Below are 20,112 nucleotides of genomic sequence, written 5' to 3'. Positions count from 1 at the left end.
TTTTTGTTTTGTATGTAGTGCCCATTTCTTGTAAAGATTCTTAAGTAGTTTCAAAAAAATATTATGCTTTCACCATAGCATGCTCCTCCAGTTGCTATTCAGGTTTTTTATTTTGTTGGATTTGTTGAAAACACCTTATTTGCTATAGAAGTATGTTATAGATACAATAGTTTATTATGAGACTTGTTTATTATGAAACTTTACAACCCCCTGTGTTAAGTTTGCAATTGGAATATAATTTTTTAAGGTCTTCTTGGTTTTGAGAAGTATGTGGTTATACAGTGTTTCTGAAAATTTTTATTATGACAATAGCCGTCTGACACATTTGTGTTGAACGCTCCTTGATGATAAATGAATCTATCTGTCTGTCTGTCTGTCTGTCTGTCTGTCTGTCTGTCTGTCTGTCTGTCTGTCTGTCTGTCTGTCCCCAGATCACTCTGAAGTGAATTTGACAGTGCACAGGTTGCATGTGGATTTCATGATTGTGTTTTGTATGTGTTTAATGCTGGCTGTCAGGTGTTAGAATGACTGTAGTAAGAGTTTCACAAGTACATTGCAGTGCAAAGTGAAGGGAACTGAGATGCTGAGGGCGAAGACGGTGACGCGCGTGACCGCGTTTCCCCCACTGCGCGTGCACGCCGCGAGGTCGCGCGCTTGGCAATGACGCGTGTCGAGACGCGGACCTGTTCATATGAAGGTGTTCGTCTCTCACCACGTAAGAAAGACCGACTGAGTGAACACACCCGAAGGCTATTACGGCCAATTCGGACACATGTCTCCGGTAAGTCACTAAAACAAGCAGGCTGTGGACTTTGGCTTCTACCGAGCTGTTCTTCTGTGCTCTTCTCTGTATCTTCTGGTGTGTATGAACGCTGTCGGTCCCTGTGTCTGAGAAGTTATCTGTGATATTCTTCAGTTCGTGGTGAGATGAAGATTGATGGGTGCAGACCTAAATAACTGTTGGATGAAGTGGATGAGATGTTTCCTGAAGGCAACGTCTGCTCCACCTTCATGTTCCTTCTACTTCTGACCACCGGAGCGCCCGCAGGTAAGAGTCGACTCCTAAATTCAACTCCTGCGTCACCTGGGTTGTCCAAGAATCCCTGTCTTTGCTGAAAACACCATTAAAACTATTACCAAATGGTTCCCATTAAGTAGTGGGTTTGTGTATATAATTAAATCATATCCTCGAAACAAAGAAACAATAGTAAAAGCCTGCTGGAATCTGAATTACATGATGTCCTAATGGTCTCTAATGGTGTCCAGCAGATACCAAATTGCCACCAGGGTTGTATTGGTATGTAATATTCAGAATTATAACCATTTTAACAAATTACAATTATTTTTATTACTTTTTCAGCAGGGTCCAGTTTTCAGAAAACTTTACTCTTTACTATAGACTTTCATTTAGAAATGAAATATACTTTTCAAGGTCAAATATAAAAAGATAAAAACCAAAAGCTACAAGGAAAAGTAAAAATGTATCCATTTCCCATTTAATTTACTATCCCTTAAGTTTCTACACAGTTATTTCTATTAAAGGTTTATGTTAAAGGTTCAGTGGATGATAATCTACTAGAGATACAGTAGGTAAAATATGACTCCAGTAAAAAGTAAAAGTGCTCCCGATAAAACTTTCACTTGAGTAAAAGTACAAAAATATTTGCCTTCAAATGCACTTAAGTATCCAAAGTACTATGATTTATTATGGCGTTTATGTTCCTATTATAATTTTCATAACAAGACTCTTTACTTGATCGTCTCAGTTTATGTGAAAAGACACTTATTGATTATTAAAATTACCATGAGCACAAAACGTTCTTTTTAACTACTTAAAACAATACTTTGAAAATAAGGCCACGGATGTTGTGGCAAGTTCGAGTCAGGAGTTTCTTTATTATTTATTCCTCTCAAAATGTTCTGCTTGCTGGTGAACTGATGCTAAAATGTATTTTCGTGATAAGTAGATCCCCAATCAAACCAAGTTTAAAACAAGGCGCGCTCTACACTGATTGGTTGCTTGCTGCGTGCTTAAGCAGTTAAGGTTTTTATCTACTCGTAAATAAAAAGGAACGACTGATTTCTCAAATTGTAGTAAAATGTAAGATATTTGACTTTGAAATGTAGTAAAGTTAAAGTCTCCCCAAATGGAAATACTTCAGTAATGTACAGATACGTGAAAAAGCTACTTAAGTACAGCAACGAATTACATTTACTTTGTAACTGTCCACCGCTGCATTTTTAATAACAATTTGTTACCAGTTTGCAGTATGAAAGTCTCCTTTCCACCATTTTACTTCCCAAATTTGCTCAACGTTATAAATAAATGAACCTTATTAGCCTTGGGGACCCCAGAACACAGGGTCCACTAAGATTCACTAAGACATTTTCACTATACATAAACTCCAGCTGTGAGAACTTGTTTGTAATCAAGGATGTTAGTATTTGATCGTTGAATTTTCAATGCAAAGATGTCTCAAATCTGATTGCTCAGAAGGTGCTGATTAATTTGCTAAAGCTCATACAATAATGGCAGCTTTAAATCACAGGTTCGCCTTCATGCATGTTTATAGTGCCAACCTACGCATGTTTTTTTGTGGGTGACATTTCATGTTCGCAGATTTTGTGTGTATTGCATAGTGCACAATTGTGAAGTCTTTTATGCGAAGACATTTATTGAACATTTCTGGAAGAAGTCTCCAGTGTCAGCACTTTGTAAAAGTTCCTTATTTTGATATGGGAAAGGTTTCAGAACAGGGCTTTGTAGTTGCTTTACTTTACTTTGCTTACAAACATATTGCTACATTATATCACGTGATTATACACCAAGTGCTTCTTTACCAGTGAACATTTACCAATCAGAAGCTGCTAACATTGTTTTGTAGGGTATAAACACTTTTTTTTGTACTTTTGCAAATATACCAGAGACTCATACAACTTGTCTGGATCATGTCTTCTAAATCTAAACTATAGTTTTAAACAGATTCTAAATAATTGAGTAGTGTATAAAAAGAGGTGCCCCCCCCCCCAAAAAAAAAAAAAAAAATTATAATAATTCTCCATGTCCTCCCTGCAATAATCCTGCTGATATGAGGGATATATTGGTATGGACAAAAGTTCTATAAAGCTAAAGCGAAGTAAACGAATCGATGAAAAGATCATGAATGCGTTGCTGTAACGCCATGCGTCCACTTCCCATTAGCATCATTTCTGTTGTGTTTTTGTGTTTCATAGAGAAAATATGCTCTGTGCACTCGAAGCACGAAGTCCACATGGGCTCGAGCTTCCAGATCTACTGCATCTTCAGGAAGGAATGCAACAAGCTGGTCTTCCAAGATGAAGTGTTATTGAAACACAGCAGCTTGAATTCCACCACGGTGATTATGAGCATTGTGAATCTAACACGGGCCACCACCTTCACGTGCAAATGTCAACACGAGCCAGAACCCTGTGGCACCGACATCATTCCGGGGTGTAAGTATTATATGCAGTTTATTATTTAGCGCATACCAATGCTTGTAAAAGTATATATGCTTTTGTTAGGAAAATTATTTTGTATATTAGTTCTTGTTAGGAATCCTTTCCATTAGAACCAACAGCAAATAGCTGTAGAAGGGTCCTGACCCTTTATTTAAAAAAACGTGTACTTATTCATTATTAATTGTTGCCCCATGTCATCAATTCTGATTTGAAAGCACATTCAATTGTAGAATTAGTTTAATAATATGTACAAGTGCAAATACGATTTTTGCATACCTTTTGGGTGCATTTAGTTCAATTATTCAACACTCAGTCATTCATTTTCACTTTTATTGATTTTTGAAAAAAATAAATTTAATAAACACATTCCAAAACTGGTTCATTGGTTAAGGTTGTGAGTTCAAATCCCAAAACCACTAAGCTGCCACTGTGGGTTCTTGAGCAAACTTTGTAACCCTCAATGGCTCAATTGTGTAAATTAGATAATTAAGTCGCTCTGGATAAGAACATCTTCCAAATGTCATAAATGTGAATGCATTAGGACATAGACTAAGAAGACCATCCATCTAAACCTGTTAGTATAAAAAAGATAGTTAGAAATCAATCTTCTTTAAATACAAGCTGTGATCATTTATGAACCTCTAGAAAAATTTAGTAGAGTAGAGTACCAGTCTTTAAGCAGGTCTTCAGTTTTCTCTAGAAGATCTTTAGGAGTAAGTCTTTAGTTTATGTCTTTAAAGACTTCTAGTGACTCAACTGTTTGGACATCAAGTGGAAGTTTGTTTGCAAGAACAGAGAAGAGTCTGCAAGCATGTTTACATTTGTACCACTGTAAAGCTTTAAAATAGGAAATGCTACTAGTGAAAATGTGATCCTCAAATATTGCTTTTGGTTTTGCTATCAACTGTCTGTACTCGTAAACAGAACAGAAAGGTTAACATCAATTGCTAAAGGAATACAATGACCTCGTATTACTCTACCCCAGCTGTAGAGCATGTGCAATTACTATGGATAAGAAACGAAAATGGTAAAACTATTATGGAAATATAAGGCCAGATATCAAATTGAATTAATTAGTTTATTGTAAAACATATTTTTCTTTTTGAAAATCAGTTGAATTGTAAATTTTATAATGTAATTCTAATGACACTTTGTCATTAGATTGTTATTCACCACCCAGTTAAATACTCTGCAGACTTCAAATTTTACATTGGTTTTAGATAAAGTAGAAACCTGCCAGGTGAAATACAGGTTTAAACTTAGGCCAATGCAAGAGTGTGATAATAGGGTGGAGGCTTTAAAAACCAGTGCAATATGTTCATACACTAATATTTAATATTATAGTATTTAGCACACTCATGACATTCTTTTGGTCAGCCTCATGAGGTAGTCACCTGAAATGGTTTTCCAAAGATCCTGAGGGGTTCCCAAATGTGTTGAGTGCTTGTTGGCTGCTACTTCTTCACTCTCCATTCCAGCTCATCCCAAACCATCTTTTCTGGATTTGATCAGGTGATTGTGAAAGCCATGTCATCAAATGCAGGGCTCCATCACTCTCTTTCACTCTCCTTCACTCTCCTAGTTCTTACATAAACTAGAGTGGTGTTTTGGTGGATGTTGAAAGCATTTATGTAAATTGGCCATTTCTGAGGCTGGTAATTCTAATAAACTTATCTCGTGCAGCAGAGGTAGCTCTTGGTCTTTCTTTCCTGGGACAGCCCTCATAAGAGCCTGTTTTATAGTGTTTAATGGTTTTAGAGACTGCACTTGATGATACGTTTAAAGTTCCTTAGATTTTTTGGACTGACTAACCTTCATTTGTTAAATTATTAATGCACTCTCTCCATAATATGGATTTGTATAATACTTGTTGTAGCACCAATTGGGCTATTGAGTCTTTACTCACCCTTTCCTCTGCACAAGACAACTGATGGTCTAAAGCACATTAAGAAGGCAAGAAATTTCACAAATAAACTCTTGATAATGCACTCCTGTGAATTAAAAACCATTATGAATCTGATGAGAGTTTGCCAAGCTGTAATTACAACTACATGTAGCTACTTTGTACAGTCAAAGATTATAAAACATATTCTGGGTTATTTAACACATTTTTGTTTACAAATATAATTCCATACGTGTTTGTTCATACAAACTGTACATATGTGCATACACACACACCCGTAATACCCCATGGACTATGTAATTCACACTTTTGTGTCTTTATTTTTAGATCCACCTGCAGTTCCACAAAACCTTACATGTATTCAACAGGGAGAATTTGGCAAAGTAAACTGCACATGGAAAACTGGATGGGAAACGCATGTCAAGACCACATCACATCTCTGGTTAGTAAATATCGCTTTTTCTTGGCAAGATCTTTAGGTTTCTTGAAGGAAAGTAATTCTATTGACACACACACAAACACACAGAACCTTCTTGATCCTTATTGTCTAATGAGTTACATTGTTTTGCAGGGTACATGGGGCCCCTCCTGTACGTTATGAAAGTTTTGCAGTCCACGATGGAGCCAATTCTGCCTTGTTTGCTGTCTCTGGCAGGCAAACCAATTTCTCAGTGTGGGTCCATGCTAATAACAGCCTTGGCTCTCAAAACTCCACTGTCCTCAGCTTCAATCTTCATAAGATAGGTACAGTAATTAAAAATTTTGTTTTACTTCAGGAATTTGTCATTTTTGTCATTTTCAATTGTGTCTGCATGAAAACAAGAAAAAGCATTATGGTTTAAGATTGGTAAGTAAGTGTGAGATTGTAAAGAGTGGTACACTTTTGGTGTAGATATGTGTAGATAAGCTTAATTTCCTTTGGGACCCTGTCCTATAGGACGAATCAAAATAAACAGTGGCATTTTGTAAAGTTGCATAAAATTACAGAAGTTCTTTGTGACAAATTACATAAATCTACATTTTAAAAAAGCAAGTGTTAGAAAAGCTATAATAACAACTGTCTTTATAGTTCACATTTGAATTCATTTGCATTATATAAATCTGACACTTCACATGAATAATGTATATGAATTTTATATATATATATATATATATATATATATATATATATATATATATATATATATATATGATGTAATCTGGAGTAACCATCATTATATCATGTGCTCCTCTGTGATTTTATTTCTGTGCATGTTGGCTCATTTTAAAAGGAGATTACAGATCAAATTATTGTTTTATGACCAACAATGTGGTAGAAAAAAAACATTTTTGGACATATGTTCCATGAGTTCCATGAGAGTTACACACACTAATACATCCCAATAGGACACTAATACATCCGATTACTCCAGATCCCATCACTTCCTGTCCAATAAGGTTAATTAGAGATTGAAACTATAGTGTATATCCATTAAAAAGCATATCTAGGTGTCATATAGTCAATGAACACACTGTTCGCACGCTAACCCTTTCTCCTTCTGTTGATCTGTTCATGTGCAGTGAAACCGCAGAGCCCCAATATAACGAAGGTGGAATGCTCTTCAAGAAAATGCCAGCTTTATACAGACAATGCACAGAAAATGCAAGTGGTAGAAATCCAATATAAAGAGAAAGAGAAAAGCTGGAACCCTGTTTTATTCAAAGTACGTACACATGGAACAAATCACTGCAATTTCTAAACAGTACACAACATGCACTGCTACATATGAGGAATACTAAATGCTGTGTTAATCGGGACCTAATGTTGAATGTGAAGATGGTGTTTTTGACGTTTTTGACAGTACTTTCTATAATTCACGTTTACTTTCATTATTGTTGTATATTGTTTAAAACAGGAGGAACTAACATAAATACAGGGAATAGAAGAGACAGGTTTCTTTTTTAAAATGCATGTATGAGTTATTTGATTTAGAAATCAAAGGCCCGTCATCAAAGGGCTGCAAGTATCTAAATGAATTTCCAGTTTTAATGAAAAATATCGACTTGAGATATCGTATTAAATTACGCCCCTAGTTTTTTGGAATTCTCAAGAAAGGCTATGAGGATGTCATCTTGTGGGTTGTGTACGTTCTAGTGAAAGGGTGGCGTCAAGAATGAGTCATGGAACGTAATGATAGAGGTAAAATAATAATAGATTTATTAAAGATATTATCACAGAGTTGCATTTCTGTTTAGCGAGTGGCAGCTACTTTTTGTTTGAGAAATAATTCTATGGAGCTGAAAACGAACGCTTTGGAGCTGTTTGGTTTTAAATGATTTGTAGATGTGCTGATTGAAGTTCAGTCTTGGTTTTCCCTTTATATTAATGTAGGTGTGTTAAACAATTTTGAACATTCCACCGTTTATTTGAGTCCCATGTATTTTTCAATGAATGGATCTGAATGACTGTGCTTGTTTGAGAACTTACGCGGGATATTTAAAAGCTAGAAGAAAAAGAAAATTAAGCATTTATATCATATGTAATATAGTGAATATACAATTTGGAAATGTGCGGAAACCCCTGTTGTACAAATAACTAGACATTGCACAATCCAGCCATGGAAAACAAGAGCAGTTGATGACTGAAACACCCAAGAAAAACCCAAAAGCAACAGTCTGTGACATCACCAACAGTTGGATAGTGGGTGAAAGTCACAATCCACTGTTTCAAGAAGGCATCAAGAGCAGAAATGTAGAGTGGAGGTAGTGTAGGCTTGGGCTTGCGTCTGGAACAAGCACACTAAATTTGATTGATGGTAGCAGTGGAGTAAATTCGGAAAGCTACAAAAACATTCAGTCTGCCAATTTACATAGAGATTAATCCAATCTAGTTTGGAGGACCTTGATGCAGCAAAACTATGATATAAAACATTTTTGCCTACGGAGGAAAAAAGTGGAGGACTTCAGTTAATCTAGTCAATTTAGTCAAAGTCAGTTTCAAGACTGAAGGGTGAAACCCCCTAAAACAACTAATAGACTAATAGTGTGGTACAATCCAGAAAAAACTGTTTGATCATACCAGTGGGTCACAGGCTCAATGCTGTTATTGCAAAAAAAGGTTATGCAGCCAAAGATTTAATGTTATTTTTATGTACAGTAAAAACTTGTTGTACGAGCAACTAATAGTACGAGCAAACAAAGATACGAGCGACCTTGCTCGCAAAATTTTACCCTATTTTGCTAATTTTGAAGGTACGAGCAAACCCACACTGCCGGTTCCCCGCTTTCGGAGGGTAGCATCAGTCGCTTAGTTCATCTCGTGTCCCTTGGTCGCTCTCACTTTTACATTAATTCTCATGGGGAAAACTAGTTCGAACATACGAGCAAACAAATTATGCTCGTCCAATGGGGTTTTACTGTACTAGAGTTAACCTATAATTTGCTCTTAATAAGATGCTCTGCCAACAAAGGTACCATAGTTATTGAACACGTCTAGATGTAAATATCTGGCCGTCTTGTAATTCCGATCGATCATCTCATGCTCATTTTTTACAATTATTTTTAAGAAACCCAAACGTCTTCAGTGTATAGCAAAAAATAAGAATGGGTCTTACAATTTCAACACTTTTCTAAATGTTTGTAAAAATGTGCATAAGATTATATAGTGTAATGTATAGGCTACAGTGCAGTTAACTCAATTGACCTGCCAAACACGCTTCTTTAGGGTTGCTCAACAAAAACCCTGAACTCTCCAAATACTAAACAGTAAAATGTAGATGGTTTGCACAAATGTATTATATCTGCTGTTTATTTATTGATCATTACACCAGGTTTTTTTTTTTTTTTTACATTCTTACAGTATTTAGTTTTTTTACACATGAAAGGATTGCATTAAAACGCTGACTTACTGGCAGCCCACAAACCTACTGATCAGATGAGTCTAAAGATTACAAAACTTTTGTGGGCTGATTCAGAACTAGACAGATAAATGTCAAGGGGTTTTTGCAATCCTCATGGTGTGACACAACTGGAAGACATTTTGCACTGTAAAAAAAAAAATTATTCAGAGCTTTTTTTTTATTATTGGTTTGTTTTTACTTCAATGCAAACTTCAAAAGAGAAATTTCCACCATCAGTTCATAGTTTCAAATATTTATATAGTTTTTTTTAAATAGGAAAAAAAAGACATCAGACAGCGTCAAGACAATAATAGTGGTGTAACATCCTCTGGCTGTTGTTCTTTAACAGTGCAGCAAAGAGGAAATGTGACTGAGAAACTGTTTCAAAACTAAACTGAAACTAAACTGAAAAGGTATTTAATGTACCTTAGTTGCAGACTTGAGGTGCAATAATTATAGAAATTGATTCCATAGCAGTGTGGAATTTTCAAAGTGTTTTTTTATGTGTATTTATACTCTAATGCAGAAAATAATTAGCATAACATATATATAACATAATATAAATAAAAAAATAGCTAGTATAGCATGATGTTTAGCGAATTTGCTTGAAATTATTGCTTCAAAGTATTCAGAATCAGATAATTTTATCTAACGAGTTAAAAAATATAGTTCTTAATAGTTTCCTATATATTTACAGTAGTTAGTCATGTGATCTGTATGTTGAGTATCATTATTGTTGAGTATAATTATTGTTATTTTCTCTATTAGAACACCAATTCAGCAACTAGCTGGACTGTAACCTCATTAAATCCATATAGCACATACATATTCGAGGTCAGGTGGAAACTTGGCCCCACCAGAGGTCTGTGGAGCGAGTGGACCAGGATCGAGGGCATGACTGATGAAGAAGGTAGTGATTCAAACCATATGGACTCTTTTAGTCTCTTCATTTGATCATAACTCAAAGGTTATATTTATTTGACTCATTTGAAACATGGCGTTTTTGGTGATATACACTCAGGCTGGGGATTGTAATGGAAACATACACAGAGATGGCTGATTGTGTTAGATTAGTGCACGTTCTGACTTATTTTATTTTTCTGCAGAACTACAGTCATGTATAGTATCAGCATCACACATGGAAGTGGAAGTGCTTGCTCGGTCTAACATCAGAAAAAATATTGCTGTATGGATTTTACATGCGTCTGTGGATTGAATGTAAAAAGCTCATCACTTGGACTCCCGTATTAAATTCTAGTTTTTAGAACAAATCAAAATCTAATCTAATTTAAATCAATGTTGCTGCAAGTATTACTTCTGCATCACATCCCCAAGTGTCCTTAGTTCAATCCTGGGCTTAGGTTACGATTTATATACCATAAGTTCTTATGTTTCCATAAAAACGCCTGTAATGGAAATAGCTACTCTAAATTGACCCTAGGTGCATCTGTGTGTTTGGTGCCTCATGATTGACTGGCATCTTATCCAGGGTTAGATTTGATACTCTGTCCAAGAGTAGTTATGGAAGATGAATGAATATTGGGTCATTGGGATCACCTTCCAGAGTGCCTCTTAAGATAAAAAATAGTAACACTGGGTCTACTTCTGCATTTTTGATTGTACTGAGTAATTATCTAGATTATTTATCTGGATTTATTAAAAACATACATTAGATTTATCAATGTGTAATAAGGAGGCAAGAAGAATGGAGGATGCTGATATGTTAAAATTCTTTTATATGTATTTGCTCTATTAAGAAGTCAGATTTTTCTGTCAGCAGTCTGATCAGTTTCTGATCCTCCCCTTAAGCATGCAAAAAAAAATTTCTGTTCTGTTTTTTTCTTCTTTTTTTTTTGTGTTATTTGAACTTTTTTATTTTTAGGTGTCTATATTTGGGGTGGAAGTGTTGGGTGCCTTGCCAAGTTTTTTGATTGCTTTAAAATCCTACATTGTCCATTTTCATTTCAAGTATATGCTTATTCTTTTTTTGTTTGTTTTTTTTGTTATTTCTTTTAGCTCCTGTGACAATGCTTGATGTGTGGTATACTGAAGACCTTACCCGAACAGTCAGCAAGTCTTTCCAGTTATTTTGGAAGGCAAGTATTACATGCAGTTTACTCACATAACAAACACAATTACTTTATTTTTCCAGCTCATTGAAAGAGGTTGTGTATTCAGGCAATCCGGACATTGATTTTGTTTTGTTGTAGCTAGGCAGTTGCTCCAGACTTTCAGAGTGCCCAACATTTCACATGTTTAAAAGGTCAAACCACTACTAAGAAGTGACATACTTTGTGAAATCTACAACCACTTTTTTGAAACAAAACCCAAAAGGCTTTCAAGTTTCTGCCTGTAAAAAAAGGCTTAAGAGGAAATCACAGCTTCGCATAATGAATTCCAGTGCTGCTTTTATTACTTTGATGCTTTATGCAAGTAGACAGTCAGGTCCATAAATATTCGGACAGTGACCAATTGAGGACATGCAAGCTCTGACGTTAATCTTGACTGCTTCCAAATGCATTTTGGTGGTCAGCAGAACTGTTTGAATACTTATGAGCCAAAATGTATTCGGGTACACCAGTATGAAAACATTATATCTTTCACTTTGTGATTAGGAGCTGAACAATTCAGAAGCCAGAGGAAAGATTCAGAGGTACATGGTGACAGTGAGTGAAAAGGGAATCAGCAACGAGACTGCTGTGGTTAGAAAAAAATTCAGCGTGTCATGTTTTCCCTGCAACGTGTCCATTTCTGCTAGGAACTCCAAAGGCCAGTCTCCTGCCAGACTCATTCAGCTGCAGCCTATAGGTAGGCCACATCCTCAACATGCCCATTCAGTGCTTTTTGTTCATGTTTTTTTTTTTTAAATTACAGTATACATCTGTACATTTTTATGTGTATGCACTTGCAACAAAACAATTTAGGTCTGTAGGTAGTGCAAATACCAGTAATGCAACTATCATCCATGCCATCAATCATGGGTGGATGTAAAATCCTGTATGCAGAACAGCGCTTTTCTCTTAGGGTGGTAAGTTACCCTGTGATGAAGCTTGACCAGCAGTTTGAAAGGATATGAATGATGATGGTTTCACGTGTCATGAAAAAAACAATTGTTAGCATTCCAAGCATGTTAGTATCTGTTGGATGTATTGATAAAAAAATTCATCGCAACATAGTAACTACTATTATTAGTTTATTAACAAATTACATCATTTATAGTTTAATGTTGTGTAAGTATTGTGTAAATCTGGTACAGGTAATGCACTTTATAGTATGTCAAATCTGAATGATCTGGAGATGAACTCTTTAGTAGTGTGTGAGTTAAAAGTTCATGCTGGGATATGGATTTTTTTTTTTTTACTCTAATAAAGGCAATAAATTGTTGATTTCTAAAGAAAGATAATACATTTACAGCAACAATCAGTACAACTCTTAAACAAATAAAGAAACCACAATGGTGGATGGGGGTGAAAGGAACCTTGCAGATTAAACCAATTTTACACCAATAATATCATTAATGTGTTAATGCACTGGGGTATAAATTTACTGAATATAATTGTTGTACTTTTCTGGTTTTGCAGCTTTTCTTCCATACAAGGTGTCACACACTCCCGTGAATAATCACAGTGTCGCCCTCTCTTGGCCGAGACCTGCCAGTGCAGACACAGTGACTGAGTTCTTGGTAGAGTGGTTTCCTGTGGGAAGTATGCAGGAACTTCAGTGGATCAGAGTGAAACGGCATCTTAACACAATACATATTACTGGTCAGTAGGTGTGAAAGGTGTTCTTCAGAATATCTGCAACAGCTGCTTCATCTTCTTCTTTCGACTGCTCCATTAGGGGTCACCAAAGCGGATCATCTGTCTTCATGCTACTCTGTCCTCTACATCTGACTCTTTAATTTCAAGCGGCTACATTCTCAGTATTCTTCTTCCGATATTCCTCATGTCCATTCTCTGCAAAAGTCCCAAACATCTCAATCGCACCTCCCTCACCTTGTCTCCGAAACGTCCTACATGCGCTGTCCCTGTAATGAGCTCATTTTTAATCCTGTCCATCGTTGTCACTCCCAATGAAAATCTCAACATCTTCAGCTCTGCTTAAAATATTTCCTTTCATTGCTGTATTTTGCCTCTAGTGGAATAACAGAGGCTGAACCACAAATGGTGGCCATCTAGACAACTTAGACATTTAAACAATATTCATAAAAATATAAAATAAAAATATATTGTGCACAGGTTTACAGCCTGCAGTGTGCTATAAAGGTGCAGTGGTTTACCTACACTCATCTGGGACAAAGAAAGCCAACTTCAGCAAGATCTCCACCTGGCAGACAGGTGAGAGGGTCGCTTCTACCAAAGCTGGTCATTAAATTATGTTTTTAAAAAAATATGTAAAATAAGTGTCTTGAAACCCACAGCTCCACTACAGAGTCCTGTGCCTAGCATCAATGTGCAAGGTGAAAGAGTGGAGGTAAAATGGAGTGAGATCCCACCAGCAAAGAGAGGAGGCTGTCTGGAAAAATACACCATCTACCTGAGTGGTTCAGCGGGCAAAATTAAAATTTACAGTAAGCAGCTATAAATGTATAGGTTATAATGATGTTGAGTGTCATCGAATTGATAGCATTGTGATTTAATTAGATAAAGAGCATCCTGTGGCATGTACACTGTAAAGGGGTCTTTTTTATTTGTTAACATTTCTTCGCATATGCCCCTGGAGAACAGAGGGTTAGGGGTCTTTCTCAAGGGCCCAAGAGTGGCAGCTTGGCAATACCAGGGCTTATAACCCTCTGATCAGTAACCCAGAGCTTTAACCACTAAGCTTCCACTTCCCCGGTAGAGGGTTTAAAATAAAACAAGACATTTTTTTTTTTTTTTGTTATTTATTTTAGTAAACAGTTGTAATTTTTGCCAATAAAATATTTTTTTTAGCTTCGGACCTAATCTAATGCCGATTGTATTTTAATTACTTGTTATATCGTTCACCAGGAAAATCTGTGCTCTGAAATTACATTTAGACTGCAACCGATACCCAGACACAGGCTCACATGTGCATTTGCATAATTTGCAGTTGTTCTAGTTTGTAAAACTCACTGAAGCTGAACTGTGTTGCAGACGTCCCGCACCCTCAGAGAGAGGTGACTATCAGGGACCTGACGCTGGGACAGAAATACAAACTGTGGGTCTCAGCTTGGACTTCAGCAGGAGAAAGCCCTGCAGAAAATCATCGGCAGTTCAAACCAAAACCCTCCAGAGAAACATTAGGTATGGACAAATGATGTCCTAATGTTTGTCACCCATCCACACACACACACACACACACACACACACACACACACACACACACACACACACACACACACACACACACACACACACACACACACACACACACACACTGTATAACCCAATAACCACTGTTTAGAACCTTGATTAACTAAAGAGCATCTCATCCTGTGGTAGATGGCCTACAGCAGTGGAAGGCCATCTCAGGTTTCACTCTTTTCAACCATGAACATGAATCCGAGGCTACAGTGGGTACAAGCTCAGCAAAATCAGCAGATAAAGAGTGAACACACAGTAAACAGTGTTTTTCTGTGTAGTATTTGTGCCCACAGTAGCCTGTTTTTGTCCATGTTTTTGTCTGCAGTAAGAATGTTCTTCTTTAATAAAAACGCCTCACTAGGCAAAATTGTGCATAATTATTTTTAAATGCTGTAACCTTTGGCCAAAGACTTTCGAAACCATTAGACTGACCAACAAAAAATTAGCTTTCTAAATTTATTACCTACATCCTGCTTTATTCCTCACATTGTTAATTTTTTCCTTTAGCAGATGAGAAGCATGTGCTTTTTCTCTTCTTATTGGGTGGCATCATTTTCTTCACCTGTCTGTGCTTGCTGTGCTTATGTCAGCTACCTTCAGTACACAGAAGGTAAGAATGCAATCCACAGCAACTGAAAAATGTCAAAAGTATATGGACACCGGAGCAAAAAGACCCATCTTTGTTGTTGGGCGTCTTTGCTGTAATAATACATTTCATTCCTCCGGGAAGGCTTTTCATCCGATTTTGGGAAAAGGTTTAGACCTTTTTCCGTAAATCTGGGCTTGAAACTTTCTAGAAGTGCGTTTGAAACGAGCCACATAAAGTATGGGTGTGATTGTCTGGTGTCAATATATTTTCGGCCAAATAGATCATCTAATAAAAGAACACAACTGAGAAGCATTTTGTAATTTGTTTGTGAAAAACTCTTTCAGATTATCAGGATGTTGTCACTGCTTAATGCCAAGCATCGTCCCAGATCCTGCAAACAGCAAATGGGCAAAAGAGTGTGCAAGTGAGGAGGTAAAGGCATACTGAATACTCTTTATTAATACATATAGGCTAAACATACGAATTATTTTGTAATTGGTGAAGGATTAAAATGTGGCTTTAATGGATTCAAGACACGCTGTTTACTATATCGGTTAGGTCACTCTATGAGGCGCAAATGAGATCTATAATACACTCTAGGTGGTACGATATGATTTACCTTTCCATCATCAGAACTGTTTTACCACAATAGTATTAATTAGTGATACCCTACTAAGTTCTAAATGACATTATGGTGCAGGAGCATAACAGATATTTTAACTCTTGGTATCTGGTTATAAATGAAACGGTTTCATTACAGCACTCACCAACAAATTGATCAAAGTGTGATGGTCACTTATGGGCCACATATCGCTAGCCAGGTTTTCCCACACTGTTGTACCACAGTCACTCATCAAGGTCCTTTCACACTGTATTATGAAGTCATCCATACATTTATCAGTGGGTGAATAACATCAAACAAATCAGGAGACAGATCGTATGCGCTCTACTGTAGGGCCGACCCCGAATAGGAGGAGCCTTATTCCAGTATCTCACAGTCGAATCTTCCCAGAGGTGTTATAAAACAAGGATCATGCCATTTTAGTTATATGGGGGTGCTCAATGTCTGATTTCACATAGAACTACCGGTTTTCTCCCAATAAGTTTATATACAGCCTATTATGCTGTAAAAAAAAACGTGAAAAGAAAGAAGCTTTTAATAAATATTTTTAACACACCTGAATAAATCCAAGTCCCTCTGTGAGAGATTTGTTTTACTTTCCATGATCCGTGACCGATACAATTTTTGATTGTTTTTCAATGCATCGATGTTGCGTTATACTTAGAGCACGCTCGCACAGGCAATTTAGTCGATTTAATTCGATTCGCCGACATGGAAAATGCAAACCCTGTCTTCAGTGTGGCCTTTCTGCTGTTATTTAGTTTATCAGTCGACTATAGGAAAGGCTTGACAATTCTGATACGACAGTGTAAATCATTAGTCAGGGATGCCCCTACTTTACTGTCTTCACTCCCTTGGTATTCATTGTACCAAGTCAATCTATATTTTCATAAAGAATATTTTTGTCTGTGGACACACCCACATCGACCCTCCAGCACTCATTGAAATTCAAAATTCATAATATTCATAAATATAGCCACAGGGACATTTGCCAGGTTTTCTCAGGCACCGCTTTTTGATTTTAATACAACTTTTAAAGAAGAAGAATGGCCTCTCTAGTTCCTGATACTCTAAGGATTTGAACTACAATGCTACAGTAAGTTATGTCAGTATAAACCAGATATGATTTATTACACTCAGATAAACATATATATATATATATATATATATATATATATATAGGTGGTAATAATGGCAGTTCTACAGGTGTCAAAATTGCAGGTTTAGCTGGAGCATTATACAGTTTCTGACTTCCTGCTGTGGCAAAAGTGGAGACACTTGATGACTACAGCAGTAGTCAAACCACAGCAAAATCTACCTGGCGGAAATGGCAGTTTTTTGAAAACGAAAGGATGCAGTATGTCAAAGATGCACGTGTGCTCCCGGTAGCGCTGCTTCAAATGCAAAATTTAACTTCAGCCCATTGTAAAATAATGGATGGGACAATGTGCTTTCTTGTTAGTAAATTCGGAGGAGTTGCTTATTATTAAATATATTCAATATATTATTAAATATATTTCATACAATTTTGTCCTTTTGGATAAATTCATTTTTTTCCTTTCTATGTACCTACTTTTCATCTCTGCATTCTGTCCATTTCTCTTAGTATTTCACCTTTATGATAGACATGGTGGGTGTTCAACGTGGTCCGGTTTGCTTTTCTTTCCACTCAGGGTGAGATGAAGCTGCAGCTGCACCTGAGCGACTCCAGCATGAGCGAAGAGGAGCCGAATACAGTCGAGGTGGAAGAATTTCCCCAGGAGACATTCTCCAAGGGCGAGACAGTCTCCGCTGAGGAAACACTACACCCAGGCAAACTGCAGGCCGAATCATCACCGTATCAACACAACATCCCCAGCTCTTACCTGAAGAGCTTCTCCAATGAGTCGAGCAGCTCAGACACCACCCAGGCCTCCAGGAGCACAGACATTACCGTGGACTACATCTCGACTCACGGCGTGACGAGCGGACAAGAGGACGAGGACGAGGACGATGATGTTTATGAATGCGATGATGGGGGCGAGAGTGAGCACAAGGCATTTGAATTCTTCCCCTGCCCCAAGAGCCCCTTTCTGCAACCGCTCATATCCATTGGAGGGAAATTGACTCTTGATTCAGTGAAAATCGACTGCAGTGATTTGTTAGATTGTGTCTGAAGCTCTGCGAAGTGCAGGGCTTTTGTTAAATAATGTAAAGAATCCTTTTTTACGATGCACAGATTTTCCACCTTGTTTAGTTTTGCTTTCAATTGAACTCTTTTTAAACAATTAACACTAACACCTGATCGCTATGTTCATGTTAACCTCATTATATTTTAAGACTTTTTTTTTTTTTTTTTCGATTTTACAACTTAACAACCTCAGTTTAATATTTTGCAGATGTAAATACTCTGTATGTAAAAAAAAATCAATAAATAAAAAAAACTTAAAGGATTTGTTTTTAAGTCATGCTGGTTTTTTTCTGCAAAAAAAAAAAAAAAGAGCAAGCAATGATCTATCGTTCCAAATCCTATACATGTTTGTAAAGCATTCAAGATGAACACAACATACAATAAGTACATTCTACATTAATGAAGAAGCAATGGCTTTTTTTTTTTTTTTGCTTTGTTCTGGCCAATCGAAACAAAATTAAGTAAGAATTTGAAGAACAGAATAATAAAATATAAACATAAAAAAAAAATAATAATGTTTAAAGGAACTTCCAAAATATAGTCATACTTCTGGAGGTTTTTTCTAAAAGTATTATTTGTACTGCAAATGCTCCTGGCCAAAGAGAAGACCAAAATATTAATGAAATATTAAGCTAGTAAGAAATCATTCATAAAAAGCATTTTGCAAGAATTAAACCCTCCTGAGACTTTAATGTGCTGGTTTACTTTTGCTCCAGTGAACTGTTCGGGGAGAAGCAAGAGACGGAAATTTACTTCTATAGACCTTTTGTATACAAACCTAAAAACATATTGATTTAAATGTTTGATGAAAAACACATCTCGGTTCACATTTTTCAAGAACTCCCTGCTCAACTGAAGCTCAGCACCAGTTTTCTTCTGGAAGTTAGAAAGAGATTAAAGAGATTTAAGCTTTTTGATCATTTTTGAGCAAATAGTACAGAAACTATTTTAAAGCTATGTGTCAACCACATCTGACACAAAAACGTAAAAGTATTCAGGTATGTGTACTAAGGAGAATCAGTATCAATCATTACCTGATATCCAAAACTCCAGAATAAAGCTATTGCTTTGGTATTTGGTATTAAATGTACATATCCTAAGCTTCCTGTAAATGTAAAAGGTATCACATCACCAGGGGATGTCTAAATAGACTGGTAAGTCTTCTTCCTGTACAAGGTCTTCTTCCTGTACAAGGTCAGATATTTGAAAATAACAGAAAATAGTTGCTTCTGGTGCATTTTAACACCAGACATCTTGCACATATTTTAAGCAGGATCAGATAAGAAATATAAAACACCTGTTTGCACACGGTTATAAGAAAATAATCATTAATTGGGTGCTATTGAGTTGGGCGCAATGAACGGCAGGATTTATGTTTTGTGTTTTTCCTTTATGACTTTCTCTCTTAAAAATACAGTTCATAAACTCAAAGCAACCACAATTAGGTCATTAATGAAAGTAAATTAAATAATCAATCAGGGAACCTAACACCATTTATTATCTCTATTTCTAAACTTGCTGCTCTTTGATGTTATTGATTTAAAACTTCCATAAATTAGAACAATTTAAATTTTTTTGTATTTCATTACCATTTTTTTGGAATGATTGAGGAGAGGTGGGGTTTGGAAATCCACCAAACAAAACATACAAAAAAAAATATTAAGAGCCACTGCTCTAACATGCTGCACCATCAGTCCATCGCTCCATCCTGAAGGATCTCTGTAACCCATTACTGTTATAAAGCACTGACAAATATGGACTCCATTTTATATTAGGAAAACTTCCCAAACCAAACTCTTATAAAACCCTGTAGGTGAATCTACTTACTATAGACATGAAATTGAACACATTCAGAATTTGATCTCTTTCTCTCCCCATCCCAAAGCATCCTAAAGTTCGGCCAGCCCCAGTCACGCCCCACCTCATGAAGAAATAGATGCGGAACTTGCAAACTTCACGTACCATCCAAAGACGTACCAGTGCCAGCTGGATCCCACTTCATGTGTGGAGTTTTAACATTGGACCTCCTTGAGTGTTTAAAGGCTCTGGCTCTGTGATGATTGCAAATGTGGAGCTATTTTTGAGTTGCTCAGTAGCTCCTAGTTTTATAACCATAAAGACTGTAGAAAGAACTTCTTATACT

At 36.5% G+C, this 20,112-nt stretch overlaps 2 protein-coding genes across 3 annotated transcripts in view; one reads left to right on the top strand and one right to left on the bottom strand.

Annotated features, from left to right (window-relative positions):
• Nucleotides 1-20,112, bottom strand: part of ddr2a (discoidin domain receptor tyrosine kinase 2a) — a 359,575-nt gene that overhangs the window by 278,346 nt on the left and 61,117 nt on the right. The window lies entirely within an intron of this gene.
• Nucleotides 621-18,225, top strand: il12rb2 (interleukin 12 receptor, beta 2a). Of its 2 annotated transcripts, none has more exons than XM_083566793.1 (16): nucleotides 621-781; nucleotides 917-1,048; nucleotides 3,235-3,474; nucleotides 5,711-5,825; nucleotides 5,955-6,127; nucleotides 6,944-7,086; nucleotides 10,030-10,171; nucleotides 11,278-11,357; nucleotides 11,877-12,069; nucleotides 12,843-13,025; nucleotides 13,500-13,598; nucleotides 13,682-13,831; nucleotides 14,379-14,528; nucleotides 15,099-15,198; nucleotides 15,522-15,609; nucleotides 17,473-18,225. In XM_083566793.1, exons 2-16 carry the CDS (start codon nucleotides 979-981, stop codon nucleotides 17,953-17,955), a joined length of 2,409 nt encoding a protein of 802 aa, XP_083422919.1. In that variant the 5' UTR covers nucleotides 621-781; nucleotides 917-978; the 3' UTR covers nucleotides 17,956-18,225. The 2 variants fall into 2 exon arrangements, with proteins under 2 accessions (XP_083422919.1, XP_083422918.1); XM_083566792.1 differs by having other exon boundaries at nucleotides 15,096-15,198.

Source organism: Silurus aristotelis (assembly GCF_946808225.1).
Source record: "Silurus aristotelis genome assembly, chromosome: 2".
Taxonomy (NCBI): Eukaryota; Metazoa; Chordata; class Actinopteri; order Siluriformes; family Siluridae; genus Silurus; species Silurus aristotelis.
This window is presented reverse-complemented; position numbering and strand designations above follow the sequence as displayed.